Raw genomic sequence first — 16,622 nt, forward strand, 5'->3', positions numbered from 1 at the left:
TCCCTCCCTCCCTCCCTCCCTCCCTCTCCCTCTTTCTCTGTCATGATACTGTGTGAAAGGAGTTGTTTCCCTAATTTTGCTGTCAGTCAGTTTGTTATTTGTGTACAGGAACGCCATTGATTTTTGAGTATTGACTTTGTATCCTATTACTGAATTTGGATATTAATTCTAGGAGTCTTGGTGGAATTTGGGGAGTCGTCTATATAGAGTATCATGTTATCCACAAATAATAATTTAACTTTGTTCTTGTCTAATTGCTCAGGTTAATGTTTCGAGAACTATATTGAATAGGAGTGGTGACAGTGGGGAGCCTGGTCTTGTTCCTGATTTTACAGTGAAAACTTTCCATTTTTATCTGGTTAGTATCATGTTAGCTATGAGTTTGTCATAGATGCCATCAGATTGAGATAAAAATCTTCTAATTTTCTGTAGGTTTTGTTTTTATCATGAATGGGTATTGGACTTTGTCACATGCTTTTTCTGCATCTATTGAGATTATTGTGTGTTTTTTGTCCTTGGCTCTGTTGATATGGCATGTTACATTAGTGGGTTTATATATGCTGAACTATCCCTACATCACTGGATGAATCCTACTTCGTCGTGGTGCATAATCTTGATTTGTTATACTCTTCCAGTATCTTATTGAGGATTTTTACATATGTGTTCATTAAGGAGATTACCCCGGTTTTCTTTTTTTACTGGTTTTGTTTTGTTTGGGTTTTGTTGTTGTTGTTTTTGTTTCATTTGTTGTTGTTGTTGTTGTTGTTGTTGGCTCCTTCTGTGGTTTTGCTATCAGAGTCCTCCAGCAATTAGTTTTGGAGTATTGCTTCTCTTTCTGTTTCATGAAAGATTTTGAAGAGTAGAGACATTAGATCTCTAACTTTCTTGTGGAGTTCAGCAATGAATCTGTCAGGACCTGGGCTTTTCTTTGTTGGTAGTTTTTAATTCTTCAGTTTCATTGACTGATACTGGGTTATGTGGTTGATTGACAACTGGTGGTCAGCTTCTAACACCCAGCTGAACTGAGCCAGCAGAGGCCCACTTGAGGATTGTTGCCAGCAGTGTAAGAGGCAGAACCAGAGAGGTTGTAGAGAGGTTCTGCGGAGCTGTTGGTTCTCTTGGAGGAGCTTGTCATGCTGACTTCCCTGATGAATTCAGCTGTCCTTGTCGTCAGAGGAGCTCAGGACCTTGTTGTCACTGAGAATGGCTACAGTTCACTTTGCAGGATTTCTGGTCCTCACTTGGAGCATCACTTCCTGGCTCTGGAGGACAAGATGGTGCACAGCTTAGTCTCCTGGAGAATCTTGTTGCTCTGGCTTTCCTGGTGAGAACTCAGCTTTCCTGATGGGAACTTGGCTTTCCTCATTTTTGGAGGATATAACCATGGGATCCAGGCCTTCAGCTGGATTCTTTGGTCTTTAGTGTAGACAGAATTTTCCACATTTGTTATATGATTCTTTGGGTGATTCGCTATAAAATAATCATAAAATATGTGTCTTGTATTGTATTTTATTGCTCCCCTTGAAAATCCCAAAAAGCTACAAGTTACTTAGAATTTTTATATCCTCGATTCAGCTTTGGTAATTCATATGTATCTAGGAATCTATTTTCTTCTGTTTTCCATCTTATTAGAGTACAAATTCTCAAAGTTGTATTAATAATGATCTTCAGGATTTTCACAGGATCCATTGTGATTTCCCCCTTTTCATTCCAATTGAGTGGATTTAGGTATTTTCTTTCCTTCATATTAAGGCTGGCTAGAGGTTTGTCTATTTTATTTAACCAACTCAATACCCCCTGGATTTGCGTGGGGACAGCTGGAGGTCTAGGGTTGCATCTTGCTTCCATATTTTCTCATTTTCTGTTTTGTTTTCTATGTTGATAGTTATAAATTATGAGGTGTAGCTTTGTTACTAGTATTAATCTCTCGACTAGTAGGAAATGACTACTTTTCAGAGATAGTCTTCTAGGTGTAACTGGCTTTTGGCTTTTAAATCTGAGCCAAGATGCTGCTGCTTCAATTTATTAGGGATGAGTGGTTGCCACTTATTTGGCCTGGCACCAGGTTCTTGGGTACTTGGACTGTGGTATTTTTTTAATGACCTCCCAGACAGTCTCAATATTAGCATACAAGGGAAAACAACTGATCAGAAAAACTATGTCACCTTGGCTAAAGTAGTAAAATTACAAACAACATTAGTGTCAAGCACAGTCTAGAAAATGACCAACTGATAACTGTTAATTTGCCACCTTTAACTATAAGTGCAACGTTTATAGTTACATAACAAAATCTAAAATAATTCAGAAATTATATAAAGTAAATATTATCTCAATAGAGTGGTTTTATCCTTGGGAGAGAAAATTTCAAAGGAATAAGAGAAAAAAATAGATATGTAAAAGAAGAGAAAGTGATTAGAAGGCTTAAAGACAAAGGAAGATTATCCAAGCTTTGGGAAACTGGTGAAGAAGACTAGAAGAAAAGAAAGCGGGGGGGAATGTTTAACAAAAAAAGGAGGGTCACTGAGGAGATAGCTCAGTGGTCTAAGTGCCTACATAGCAAGCGCAAGAACCCAAGTTTGATCCCTGGTACTGCATGCCATGCCTGCCCCAGAACCCAACTGCATGGTGGTGCATGCCTGTAATCCCAGCATCTGGGAGGATGAGACAGGAGGATCACTATGTGTCTGAGCTGCATAGCAACACCGTGTATCTAATAAATTTAAAAATTAATAAATTTAAAAAACAAAAACAGTGTGTTCACACTCATGAAAAACCAAAAATAATTTCTCTAAAAAATTTTTTCTGTGTTATCTGCTGGGGTCTACAGTTTCATGGTAGTGTCCAAGTCAGGGCTCATCTCTGCTATCACTGGTAGACAGAGGAGACTGACCACACCCAGATTCGTGCTAGAGGATCCCAGCAGCCTGCAGTAGGAGTAGGGTGGAGTGCTGATTCTGGTGTTTTCAACACTACAGAGGTGTAGGCTGATCCCGGCCTCTGGTTGTAGGGCTGGGCTTGAGTTGTTCAGCCTACAGCACTCTGTGTATCTCTTGCTGGCCTGACTTTGGCTCCCTGACCCTGGCTGTCTGCCACAGTTGTCCCTCACCCAGTCACTGGGAGTCCTGAGATGAGGTCAACCCATGACTGCTGCAAGCCCCAGGTTCAGTTGGCCCCTCCCTAAAATAACATTGGGCCAAGCTCCCTCTCCAGGGGACGTGGCAGACGCTTGGACTGGGGTCACTCACTGACTGCTGTAGCTCACGACATGCACTGCTCCGTGCCTCTGGTGTGTTTCTCCCTGGAGACCACTGGAGTCACCACCCTCACTGCTTCTGTAGATTCAAGCCTACCCTAGGCCAGTAGCTGGGAAGAGTACATTTTGCCACTTCCTTTCTCTGCCCTGCGGCCTGCCTCTTCATTTTCTCTTTAGGCCCCAATTTTCCCATCAGATCCTCCTTCCCCAAGCTGTTATATTCCAGTGTCTGGATTCTAAATCTTGGGGAGGATGATCTGTTGCTGTCTTTCAGCTGCTTGTCTAAAACACAAGTCCAGCATGTTTCTGAATCTGTTTAGGCCCTTTCCCTGGGTCTTTTCCACAGGAGTCATTCTAGAACCCTTGATCCATATCATACCTCATGTGGTCCCTTCTTGATTTCTCACCTCTTAATTGAGTTTCCTTAGTAGGTTCCCTTGCAGTCTGCTGTGTTGAAACTGAATTACACCAAACAGACAGTCATGCTTTGTCTTTGAATCTGTGGTGTTGGCTCTACCCCAGAAGTCTCTTCTCTCCCATCACCAATCCAAACTGGGCAAACTTAGCCAGCCTTCAGGCCTGGGCTTGCTGTTCTCCATCAGGAAAACCCATCCTGATACCATGCTTCGTGTCCTTGGCCGCACACGTGCCTCTGCCCTGGCACTTCTCATACTACCTGTATCTATCTGTCCTCCTACTTGCTAGATAGCTGACTTTACATTTGTACCCCTGGGACTAGGCATTCAGCAAACCAGTGAGTAGGTTTGTCCTCTAAGAGAGCAGGTCCCAAAGTTGGAAGCAGCAATTTTCTATTTTATTGTTTCTAGTAATTATCTGAGAAAGCCTTGTCATTAGGAGAAAAATACAATTTTTCACATGCTGTGAGGATTTCTACTTCATAAGTATCCAGTCCTGCAGAGCCCACGATGGTCATCAGCAGTACAGAACCTCTGTGATCTGCACTGGGCTTACTGTATATTGTTACATGTTAAAAGAGAAGGTTTCTTAACTTAGTAGTATAAATAGTGAATAGACCAGTAACTTAACTCGTACATGCTTTTGCCCTACTTTGCTGCTTTGGAAAGCTACTGATTCCTGTCTTTTCTTCCAGTCAAACGCTTTAGAGAACCAAAGCATGAAAGACGCCCATGGAGAATATGGTATGTACTGAAGTGTGAACTCAGTCCTAGAATGGTTTTGATTGTTGAGTTTTGAGGGGCACGGTGTTGAGAGGTGGTTGTGGTGAGTAGGGAATGGAATAGGAGAAATTATGTATAATGTAGAGTGTCTGGAATCATTCGGTTGAGTTAATCATTAGGCACTATGTATAGCCTGAACGCACTTCTAACTTCCACATTACTTTTGATCCCTAGCATTATTTTATGATCACACTGCTTCTAATTTTAGAATACAGAAATTTTTCTGCTGCAGGCTTCTTTTCTCTGTCTCCCTGTTTTTAGATTATAATTAAATTCCAGGATTCTAGAGTGTATATGTGTAAAAAAAAATATCCAGATTTGGAGATTATCATCAACAGTATACCATATAAATGTTCCTTTGTCCAGAACTGGTCTTCCTTGTTCCTAGTACAAAGGAAAACTATTCTCATACTTACAGTCCTTCTGACACAAAATGCATGTTTTTTTTCTCCTATACTAACCAGTTTCCCAACAATCCAGGTAGCACTACTTGAGTGTCTCATAATTTAACTCAGTTCTGGTGCCAACTACCTCAATTAGCAGACACCAGAGGAGGAAGGACTCCCTGCCACAGACTTGGCCTTCCACTGCAGATGCTAATCATGAGTGGTGGCTCCCCAGGGAACCCACGCTTCTGGCAACTCCTACAAAGTAGGGGGTATTTACGCCCCCCCCCATTCAGTACTTTGCTAGCACAGTTCATAAAACTCAAGGAAACATTGTCATTTCCTGGTTTATTATAAAGAATAAAGATACACAGCCAGATAAAGAGATATGTAGGAAAAGGTCTGAAAGCTTCTGAACCTGGGACCTTCTGTACTTGTGGATTTAGGGTGTAGCATCGTCCCTCCACATGTGTGGATTTGTTTGCCAACCCCAAAGCTCTCCAGACTGCGTAGTTTAAAGGTTTCTATGGGGGTTCATCACATAGTCATGATTGACTATTAACTCAAACTCTTGCCCCTCTGTCCTTGGAGAATGGTGTTGAGAGGAAGGGGCTTCTGGTCATAGCTCAGTCTTTCTGGTGACCTTCTCCGTCCTGCAGCTGTCTAGGAGCCACAAACATCACCTCACTGAAACGAAGGATGCTATCACCCCAGACATTCCAAAGGGTTAGGACTTCTGTAACCAAAACTGGTGTTACAAACCAAATACTAGGACAAAAGTTACTGTACAAATTGCAAAAGGTTTAGGAGGTCTGTGTCAAATGGGCACAGACCAAGTGTGTATTCAGTATATAGGTAATCAAGCCTAAAGGTTTCCTGAAAGATGACACTGCAGTGGCAATTTTTTGTTAATTTTTTGATAATAAGGTGATAAATCTGTATAAATACGTTTAGAAGACAAAACTCCAGAATGTTCAGTCACTGGAAGGAGATTGCCAGCCCCTCAGGACAGCTGCAGTCCACGGGAAGCTGACTTTGTGGGCTGCTTGGTTTGCTCTTGTCCATCCAGAACACCCACTGTTGTCTTCAGAGGAAAGCTTGATAGGTCACTGTGATAAGGCCCTTCATAAAATTTTAAGCGTGTACTTGCTCTTAAAGATATTACTGCCAAATGTTGTTCATTCCTGTTCTTAGTTCCCTGCTCATTGTTTTTCTCAGATCTGGGTATTTAGCTTCTGACTAGGTGACGTCTACTCAAGCACTAGGGAGGGAGCTGGTGAAGATCTAGATCCAGGTTCTCCGAGTCTTAGGCATGCTCTTCTTGGCTGATCCCTCTCCTTATTTAGGGATGATTTTCAAGATCGTAGGGTTACTTGCTGTGGTCTGTTCATTTTCTCCAAGCTGGATACGACCCTCCTATCCAGACTCGTAACAAGTGCCCTTTCTATTTTGTGCAGGTTTTTAGACACTTCCAAACAAGCCATAGGGATGCTGTTCATCCACTTTGCGAACGTGTACCTGGCAGATCTCACTGAAGAGGACCCCTGTTCACTGTAAGTGACCCGGGTTTAAGTGCAGACGTGACCCACCCTCCTTTGAGAATGTGGACTGGCCTTGCATTCTGCCACCAGTTCCGCCTCCACAGCCAGGGCAGCAGCTCATTTCTCCCGTGTTCCCTTGAGAGCTCGTCCCTCACAGCTGGCCCGTGGGCCTTGACAGTTGCCCCGTGCATGGACAGCTCCCAGCCTCCCGGCCACCCTTCGCTGGACAGGCCAAAGCCCTTCGCGGGTGTCTGTGTTCAAGTAGAGCATGGGGTGGGCAGGCTTCTCGTGCTATCAGCCACCCGTGGTCAGACTTATCGCTGTCATTTACCTCTTGGACCTTAGAGCAGGGTTTTTTCTTCCTTCCAGTGCAGAATGCTTTCGCAGCTCCAGAGCACCTGTCAGAAGCCTTCACCTGGCCCTAAATCCTGTCCTCCTTACCAGTAGAGCCCAGGCGGGTCTTCTCTTGGCAGATGGAATGCTGATGGAAGCTGGCCTCCTTCATCTCCTGCCTTGTTTTAGCTGTAGAACAGCCTTGCTCTGCAGAAGCTTTGATGATCTGCACTTCCCAGCTGGAGAGCTAGAGCACAAAGAGGTTATACCTTAAAGTCACACAGTTCTGGAGTGGTAAACTGGACTCCAGTCCAGTGTGCTTGGCGCCAAGGCCGGCATGACACCCTGCTGCCTGCCCATCTTCCCTGTGTTGAGGACAGAGTGTAGAACTTGGTCTTTTTTCCTAAGGCCAGCACACAGTAGGCTCGGGAAGGACTTGGTGAGTGGTGGGACGAACATGAGGTGTGTCTGTACATCGTTCGTGCTCGTGAGCTTTAGACTGGGTCTCCTGTGTGAGGGGCGTAAGGCAGTAACTAGATGTGAGTGAGCGGAGCCGCCTGGCCTGAGGCCAGGGCAGAAATTACCTTGGAAGCCCGGGCGCCTCTTTCCATCTCTGGTCTGAGAGTGACCCCTTGTGACTTTCAAGAGGAAGGGCAGGCTGGGAAATCACTGGCCCCCTTCCCTCTCCATGCTGTTCTCTGGGCCCTGGAGACTAAATGCGGCATGCTTCCTTTGGCGCTGGAGCGCTGTGCACATCACAGAAGCCCTGGCGGGGGTAAAGCACCTCGCACGCCTCCCACAGCCAGGTCCCAGGGTGTCCTGGAGCCATCAGCAGGGATTTCAAGCCATGTGGTGTCAGAGGGTCAGTGCCAACCTTGTCTGCCATTGTGCCACAGAGAGCTGGTGCCTGTGGCCATCAGGGCCAGGGCCTCAAGGGACAGCAGGTGGGAAAAGGACTTTCCCTTGTGAGGGCTGGGATTTTGTGCCAGACAGGTATGGCAACAGACCCTACCAGCAGGTGTGGTCTGCGGCAGACGGCATGCCTCCCGGCCCTCCTCCTTCCTCCAGTCCTCTGGCCTCTCCTCCAAGGAGTAGTCTTGCAAAAGCACTGCTTGTGTGACTGCAGATGGGGACGTATGAGGGATTTGTAGTCCTGCCGGCTGCATCCAGCAGGCAATCAAATGTCCCTGGGCTGGGGTGGGGGCAGGTGGTAGAGGATAAAGACAGAAAGCTGAGGTGAGGCGGAGACCTCTCTGGGTGGGAGAACTGCTCGGCAGCTGCCATGCGTTTACTTATGCACGCTGCAGATTGATGCCAGGTGAAACCCCTCTGCCTAACACCTAGCTCACCTCTCAGGCGAACATCTAATTACTAGTTATGTGGCTGGACCATCAGGGAGCAAACATAATTACTGAACCGATTCTTTTCTGGTCAGTTAAGTTTCGTTTTGCTGTTGATTTCCTCGGCTGTTTCCAGGTACTCTGTCTTCTGTGGAATCTCGGCCTGGCAGGAACACCTGCGGTTTTTAAAGTTTCTTTGTCCCTCTCCTACTCGCCTGCCTCAGCTTGCTGAGGCGTCACACCTTGTTGGGAAGTGAGAGCCATGACCTCTGCGGCCTCTTGCGTGGGCTCGTTTCAAGGCCCTAGAACAGGGCCAGACAACCTGTTGGCCAGCTGGCTTCTCCTCAGGCTGCGTCTCCATCAGTCTTGACCTCTAACCTTGACAAGCCCCACGCTGAGGGATAGCTAGTGATGCTTGCGCCCTTTCCTCCTAGGTACCTCATCAACTTTCTCCTGGATGCCACCGTGGGCATGCTGCTCATCTATATAGGCGTGCGCGCTGTCAGCGTCCTGGTGGAGTGGCAGCAGTGGGAATCCCTGCGCTTCGGCGAATACGGTAACGTGCCACGGACATGGGGGGGCTGTCCCTGGGGCCTGGATGTGACCCTCTGGGTGGCGTATACCTGCTTCACTGCCAGAGCGCTCACCTTGTTTCAGAGAAGGAAACAGCCGCCAGGAAACACTCTGGCCTTGGAGGGGGCTGAACGTTTGTCCTTTGTCCTGGAGATGACTGGCAGGTCTACTTGCTGGGCCGCAAGGCCGCCTCATTCCTCCAGGCTTCACATAGAGCTCACCCAGCACGCTGGAGAGATGCTGGGGAGATGGAAGTCCCGCCCCCTTCCTGTCACGTGTCTGTGTTGGTCCTGTTGCTGGGCCATTTCACTGGCAGAGCGGTGCTCACACGGGCAGAATTTCTGAGCATCCTCTGAAGTCAGCATACCTTGCTTTCTCCTGACTACTGACTTGCTGCCCCTCCCAGCCTGGCCTCTGAAAGTACCAATCACCAAGGACACAAGGTCCCTCCTCACTCAGAGGCTTAAAACAGGTGATTTGTGTATGCGGGCCCATCTCAGACACTTTCAGATAGAGCTTCAGTAGCGGCTGAGCTGAGAAGCAGCTGGATGTGGCCGCAACAAGCTGTCCTCTGGGGTTTTAGGAGAGGGCGAAGGGATCAGCTCTTTCCCCTTTCCAGCCTGTCTCTGCTGTCTGTGGAGCAGCAGTGGAGGCTTTGCCATGAGAGGGCACACAGGACTAGAGGAAGGAGTGTGAATAGAGTTGTGGGTTCCACTCTCCTTTCCTGATCACACCTCCCAAAAGAGCTCATTGCTCTGGGCCCAAGGACCACTCACTTATAGGCGGCTGAAGATCCTCACGGGACTGACAGATTAAATGGGGAGCCGATTTGTGAAGCTACCGAGGGTCTTGGATACTTCTAGAAACCTTAAGTACCTAATTGTCTGCATTGAGGGGAGATGAGCTTAGGAGAGGGCTTTTCTTAGCCCTGTTACTTGATGCCTGATGAGTCACTGACTTAAGATAGTGTCCAGCACACAGCCTATGTCTCCCGAGCTCCACGGAGTCCTCATTCCTCAGCTTCCGGGATGGTGTGTGTAAAGCAACGCAGCACTCTTCTCGTTTCTAGAATAGGTGCCCAGCGGAATTGGGTGATTTGCAAAGTACACCCAGCTGGCATGTGACGGACGGCCTCATGCCCTGTGCACCAGGACCCTGAAATCCTCCAGCCACCTCCACAGGCTGCTCATAACCACTACCCCTTGCTGTTGAGATCCTTTCTGGAAAGCAGAACTCTCAAGTCTGCCATAACCAACCAGACAGCAGGACTCTGCCGCATCCAGCACAGCTCTCGAAATTCTCAGGGTGAAGGATGGTAGAGGATGAAGAAATAAAGACCAGGATCAGAACATAGAACGCTGAGGTCAGGTGGACCCTCCTCTCCTGATGGGAGAAAAGGACTGCTCATCAACTGCAGCGCGTTTATTTATGCGTGCAGCAGGTTGATGTCATGTGACAGCCCTCTGCCTAGCAACCTGTTTGCTTGGATTGCCTCAGGCTTTCCATGTCCTCAGAGCTGGGACAGCGTGTTCACATGCTGAGCTCGGGCGTTCCGCACCTGTGGTTGGGCTCCAGCTGCTCCAGCTGTAACCAGCCGGAGCTAAGGTGGATCCCAGTCAGCTGTACGCTATTGAACTACCTGGGGTGGAGGTCACGTCTGGGCCAGAGACACGAGCAGTGCAGCACCGCTGTTTCCAAACGCGTTGTCTAAGGTCCCAAGAGTGAATCAACAGGAAGGAGGCAGTGGTTGTGTTTGTGCCACTTGGCCCAGCTTCGCCCTATCTCAGTCACTGGCCTTGGGGACCAGAGTCCTCATGCGGGGGCAGGTTGTCTCCAGGGACAGCTGTCCTTTAGCAAGGACCCTCACAAGTCTCCCTCCCCAGGCTGTGTCCTCAGTTACCTCCTACTTTCTCACTGCCAATTTGTAGTTTTTTCTCTCCCTGCTGTAACAAATTAACATAGACTTAGGGAGTAAAACACATTAATTACAGTTCTTCAGAAGTCTAACATGGGTCTCTTGTACTGAATTTGGGGTGACAGTGGGGCCAGATCCTTCTAGAGGATAGAAGAGATTGTTGTTGTTCCTTCCCAATGCTGGAGACTGTCCGTATTCCTTGGCTCATGGTGCTGTCCTTCAAAGCCAGCAACAGTAGGTCGTGTTCTTCACACATCACACTGCTCTGACCTGCTCCTCCGACCTTCGCCACCTTCCACCATGCAATGTCCCTGCAGTTACACGGGGTACACGTGGATGTGCAGAGACTCCCCCTCTTAAAGTCAGCTCAGCAGCAGCCTTAGTTCTGTTGCCAGCACTATTCCCCTGTGCTTATTCACATCCCATGGTCGCAGGTTCTGGGGATTAGGCTGTGGACCACCGTTCTGCCTGAGACACCAGTGAAACTGTCTATGCATTGAAGCCCAAAATGCCACCAAGGCCCCACAGCTCTCTTCTGTTGTAAATGAAGAAGAATGTAGTTTCTGGGTAGCTTGCATGGCTCCTAGAAGAGAGTACACAGGGCTTGGGAAGCAGGCTCACTTCCCAGCCCGAGGTATCTGGGCTGGTGCCTCTCCCTGAGCAAGGGCTGGGTCCCACCGGGTCAGCGCTCATGGGCTTGCTGCCGTCTCCTCAGGCTCCTTTCCAGAAGCCTCAGACGTGAACTTGCTCCCTCCATTCGGGCCCTGTGCCTGCAACCTTCAAACCAAACACCCACGCACCTGAGGTGGTCCAGTAGGCGGCAGGGCACAGTGACTCCACCTGGCTCTGGGAGTACGTGGGAGCCTTCCAGAGCAAACAGAAGCAAGCAGTGTGTTCACTGCCGCTGCGCTGCGGCCATGTGGGGTCGCGTGGTGGAGCCAGGGCACGGGTGCTGTTTCCCTCATTTCACTGGGGTTTTGAACTTTATTTTAAACATTGTTTTAGTTAAAACAGAAGGCGGCGGCAGCTCCTCAGAAGCGAGGCAGATGGGAGGGAAAGTACTTTTCTTTCTTCAGTCCAGGAGCAAGTGGAGGGAGCACTCTCAGAACAAGCAGCTGGCTGGATGGTAAATAACTGGTGCCACCCACGGAGCTGACGGTCAGGCAGGCCAACTCAGGGACATTTCCTGTCCGCTAGCCCCAGTTTTGCTTAATTAAGCAAATAGTTTCATCTGCTTTGGGGCACTTTTCTCAGTAAGGCAGGTGGTTCACTGCAAGCGTTGCAAAATCCACCGACAGCCTCCTCACAAGGAGGGGCCTACTTCTGAAATGGCCTGGTTTTGGCTCACCTCAGAGGGGAAGGTGGGTGGGCAGACCTCAAACAGGCAGCTGCTACACTTGGGCCTGCTTTCTGCCACCCTTCTCCTAATGTTTCCAGGAAAGGGAACAGCCTGGTGACAGTCCATTACGACTGCCTGAGGGCATTCCCTGTGCTTTACTGTGTACAGTGACAGGCCCAGGTAGCCCGAGGGCCCATGGCACAAGGACCTGGACAGGGCCACCATGGAAATGTTGGAATCAAATGAGGAGCTGGAGATTTCTCCTCAGGACGAATTCTCTTCTGTCTATCTGGCTTGGAGCCTTTGCCTCCTGAAATGTTACTCTCCACCTTCCTCCATTCTGACCAGTACTGTCCAGATAGCTCTGACAGAGCTTCACGGGTGACCCTGGGGGCCTCCCTGGTACTTTATTCCCTGGTCTCCCACTTTGGGGAGGCCCTGTGTGGCTCCCAGGACCATCACTAGGTTCTGCATGGTGGGATCACCCTGCAAGGGGCTAGTCCTCTGCCCTGCGTGGAGCCCTCTGTGAAGCATCCTGGGGGGTGCTCCGGGAAGTGAGTATCCTGGACTAGTGCCCCTTTAGTTGCTGCAGCATAGCAACTAACAGGATCACTGAGGGGCCTTTGTCAGCGCTGCCGCCTCAGCCCGTCACTCCCACCTCCTCCTCTCAGGGGCTTCTCTCTTCCTTGTCCCTTGCCTGGGTACTTAGGATTGCCCATACCAGACAGATACAACTTCCTCCCAGAGCTGAGTTCTGCTGTCAGAGGTGAAAACAGCCAGGAAGTATGGCAAGGATAGGAGGCTGAAGGGTGGGAAGTGAACGAGGAGGCCAGTTACTGCTTTTGTAAATCACTCATCAGAGGAGAGGAAGGACAGCACAGTCACTGGAAAAATCAACAACGGATAATAATAGCAGTCTTGCTCCACGCAGCTTCTGCTGCCAGGGGACAGAGAGCCAGCCTCTCTGAGTGCCAGCAGTGAGCACTTACTAACTTTAGTGCCTTTTAATTCTTAGAAGCTCTTGAAAGAAGGATGATTCTGGGATGTCCAAATTAGGAATTCTGATTTTATTTAAAACACATTTGCCTCTTAGGAATGAGGTGGTTTTCAGGCCTTGGGGGCTCTTTAAGTATCAGAGCCAGGGTTCTGGGGTGTGGCTGGGATACAGGGCTCACAAGGACCTGGGCTGGGGCGGGGGTGTTGGCCTGTGTGACTAAGCCCCCACCCGCCTTGCAGGAGACCCTCTGCAGTGTGGCGCCTGGGCTGGGCAGTGTGCCCTGTACATCGTGATTATGATCTTTGAAAAGTCTGTGGTCTTCATCGTACTCCTCATACTTCAGTGGAAAAAGGTTTGCCTCTTGTCCCTGCCGCAGCAGCCCCTGCCAAGCCGAGCACACGGCGCTTCCTCCTGTCACCCGCACCCCGGCCCTGTTGCGGACCTAGTTTGATCTTTGTTTTAACTCCACGAGTGGACCCTGGATTGGGTCTGACACGGCAGCTGTGTGCTAGAGCCTTAATTTGTCGCTCTCTTACCTGCCATCCGTCCCCTCCATTTACCTGAGTGCCCGCTCCAGGCGAATCCTTGGGATGCAGGCTCTACCTGTGGGTTACCAACTGATTAGGCTTCAGACCTTGCAACGGTTATTTCTCTGGGTTGGCAAGACATACCTGTCTTGGCCAGTTATTTAGCTGAGCCATTTGGGGCTGCAGTCAGCTTTCCTACTCTGTGACCACCAGCCTGCTGACACTCTTGAGTTCTTAATTTTCCCAAGCCTGGCCTTTGCCCTCTGACCCTAATACCACACAGATAAGCCTGCGTTACTCATCCCCACCTGAAGCAGCCCCAGTCTTCCAGAACATGTAGTCCCAGCCTTGGCCTCCATTTGATTTTATATTTTTAAGAAAATAAGCCAGGACATTGCACAACTGTTATCTCACAAGGGTGGATTTCTACTAGAAGGTGGCCCTGCTGCTCCTGTCACTACTACTATACTCCGCCAGCCCCCAGTGCCCACAGTTCCCCACCCCCGCCTTGGGCTTTCCAGTCACTGTGGGCCCAGCATGGCCCTGGCTTAGCGCCAGAAAGCCCACTGCTCTTAGCAAGTCCAGCTGCTCAGAGGGTTATGGGTCTCCAGGGGGTTCCCACATTAATAGATCTGGGAGTTGCTACACTCGGTACAGGGCTGGTGTTAGAGCTGTTCCTGTCAGACTCTTGGCCACGTCTCAGCCTCCTCCCTCCTGGGCCCTGCACTGGGCACTGTCCCTGCACCTTCCTCTTCACCTTTCTGCTCTCTTCACAGGTGGCCCTACTGAATCCCATTGAGAACCCAGACCTGAAATTGGCCATTGTCATGCTGATCGTCCCCTTCTTTGTCAATGTCAGTATCATTTCCTGTTTTACCTGGTTTGGGCCCTGGTTTCCACCTTCCTGTTCAAAGTTTGGAGTCTGACAAAATCTCTCTACAGCCAGCCCTCAAACGTCAAAACCTGTGCAAGGAAAAGTGCATGTTACTGTGTTTTGGGCTGTAGAGTCAGATATTTTTCTTTCTATGTAACAAGTTGTCATCTCCCACTTCTGCCCTGGAAATGGGAGGATTTCTTCCTTCCTCGAAGGACAGGTCCCCACTCAGGGCCCTGCACAAGAGGGAGGGTCCTGGGAAATTTGTCCTGCCCCTGCTGCCAGCTGCTCTCCCTCTGAGACACCCGCCCCACGTGTGACCCTGAATTCTAGATTAGGATTGTTTCGAGTGTACTCCGGTCCTTTTTCCTCATACAGCCCTCAGAAAGAAATTTGTAAGCACCATGACTGAGAGTCAGCAGAGAGGAATGCCCTAGGAACCCCATCAGGGACCCACACAGATAGCCTCGAACAGGTGTCCAGAGACCTGGCTCCTGAGCCAGGCGGGCTGCTATCACTTACTATAAGAAAAGCTCCTCGGTGAACAGGCCAAGGATTTTCTTGCCTGTTTTCTGATAATAAAACCGTACCAGGAAAATAGAGTTTAGGAGTTCCTCCCCACACTTCTAGGAGATAATGGGGGTTAGGGACATGAGGTTTCCCTTTTTCTCCTTCTGAATTTTATCAGGCGGAATAGCTGTGGGGGAAGCGTGATTGTGGAGCCGCTCCGCTCTGCTTTGAGAGTGGCTTGTCCCACAGTGACATGCACTTTTCCTTGCACAGGCTTTGATGTTTTGGGTAGTAGACAATTTCCTCATGAGAAAAGGCAAGACGAAAGCTAAGCTAGAAGAGAGAGGAGCAAACCAAGACTCCAGGAATGGGAGCAAGGTCCGCTACCGAAGGGCTGCATCCCACGAGGAATCTGAGTCTGAGGTAGGAGTCTCCCTGCCTCCACGCAGGCCTGGCCGTCATACCCCTGACCCTGGAGGTCCCTGGTCTCACATGTACATTTGGTCTTCCCTTGAGTACTGAGTCACAGTACAACCAAGGAGAGGAAGAGGCTGCACCCAAGAGCATCCAGGTCCCAGCTTCCACCCAGCCAGTCGCCATGTCTGTGCTGCATGGGCCTTCCTAGGGCAAGAGGGTGGAGCACAAGGTGGAGTGGCCTGCCTCCCACTGTCAGAGGAGAAAGACAGCAAAGCAGGAGCTGCCTTGTTCAGGGAAACTGGCACGGCCCTTCATGGCCTTGCAGTTGACCGTTAAGCTTTAGGTGTTAGATTCCTGCCCACAACTAACGAGTAAGGGAAGTTGTTGGCTCGGGCCACCTAGAAACTTGTAAAGGAGCAGGCAGACCTCAAGGGGTGGCCTCGTCTCCCCTTCTTCCCTAGATTCCCAGGTTCAAAGGCATGGACTGCAGGGAAGAATGGTGGTCGTGAGCTGCAGCATAGAGGCAGGGATTTGTGTGCTGGTGGCCCGCAGCGCTGACTCTGCGTGTGTAGCTCCGGCCTGCAGACTCGTGAGCAGGTGAAGGTAGATGCAGAGAGAGCTCGTCACGGAGCAGTGCATCCTGAGATTGGGGCACAGGCGGCACCCTGGGAGGTCCCAGGGCCATCTGCAAGGATTTTTGAAAAATAAGATAGGACAGAGCCTCAGCCCATGTCCTGTGTAGATGTGGGTTCCCAGAATCCAGCACAGGGCTTGTTACACCATCAGAGCATAGTGAACATTTGCTGAGTGACCAACAGCATCACAGACAGAAACCACAGCTCGTGAGCCTTCAGTCACGTGTGCTGGGGCCTGGGTAATGTGAAATTCACCGTGGCCAGAGCAGCGTTTATTCCAGAGTATAGATGGAATGCAAAAAAGGAGGTACAAGACAAGTCTGAGCAGCCAGGGAAGGTGCTCTGTGACTGAGGTGTGTGTGCACAGGCAGTAGGGAGCCAGCGACAGTTTAATTAGGCAACCGAGGCTGGAGGCCAGACCCCTCCAGACCAGGGCAGCGCACCTGTGGCACTGCAGCAGGTACATGAGCCAAGTCGCTCCCACCACCGAGTGTCAGATCACAGCGCATACAGGGGCAGTGTTGGTGCTTCATAATATTTAAGTGGGTTGGGGACACTTGGTTTCTAAAAGCCTTGCCATCCCTGCCACAGAGGTCAGTCCAGGGGAGAAGTGGTGACTGCCCTGCCCCCGGAGCAGGAGGAGTTCATGTTGCCCTGCAGCGGTGGGCCCGGGCCTCCGGCTTAGCATAGGCTCTGCCGGTCTTTCCTTGGGGCTCAGAGGTCTGAGGCCAGCAGGTGCCAGGGCAGTGCACAGGGGATGGGCATGTTTGCCCTGGAGGACCC

The 16,622-nt window shown here is 49.7% G+C and overlaps 1 protein-coding gene across 2 annotated transcripts in view; it reads left to right on the plus strand.

Annotated features, from left to right (window-relative positions):
- Positions 1 to 16,622, plus strand: part of Stimate (STIM activating enhancer) — a 59,606-nt gene that overhangs the window by 41,813 nt on the left and 1,171 nt on the right. The window contains exons 2-8 of one of the 2 annotated variants that reach the window (XM_023715681.1): positions 4,365 to 4,413; positions 6,296 to 6,391; positions 8,487 to 8,608; positions 13,116 to 13,228; positions 14,180 to 14,257; positions 15,061 to 15,210; positions 15,666 to 15,727. In XM_023715681.1, coding sequence (XP_023571449.1) covers positions 4,365 to 4,413; positions 6,296 to 6,391; positions 8,487 to 8,608; positions 13,116 to 13,228; positions 14,180 to 14,257; positions 15,061 to 15,210; positions 15,666 to 15,713 — 656 coding nt within the window. In that variant the 3' untranslated portion in view covers positions 15,714 to 15,727. The remainder of the gene's footprint in view (positions 1 to 4,364; positions 4,414 to 6,295; positions 6,392 to 8,486; positions 8,609 to 13,115; positions 13,229 to 14,179; positions 14,258 to 15,060; positions 15,211 to 15,665; positions 15,728 to 16,622) is intronic. The other variant, XM_012514842.2, reaches the window with a different exon arrangement.

Source organism: Octodon degus, unplaced genomic scaffold, assembly GCF_000260255.1.
Source record: "Octodon degus isolate 3935 unplaced genomic scaffold, OctDeg1.0 scaffold00043, whole genome shotgun sequence".
Lineage (NCBI taxonomy): Eukaryota > Metazoa > Chordata > Mammalia > Rodentia > Octodontidae > Octodon > Octodon degus.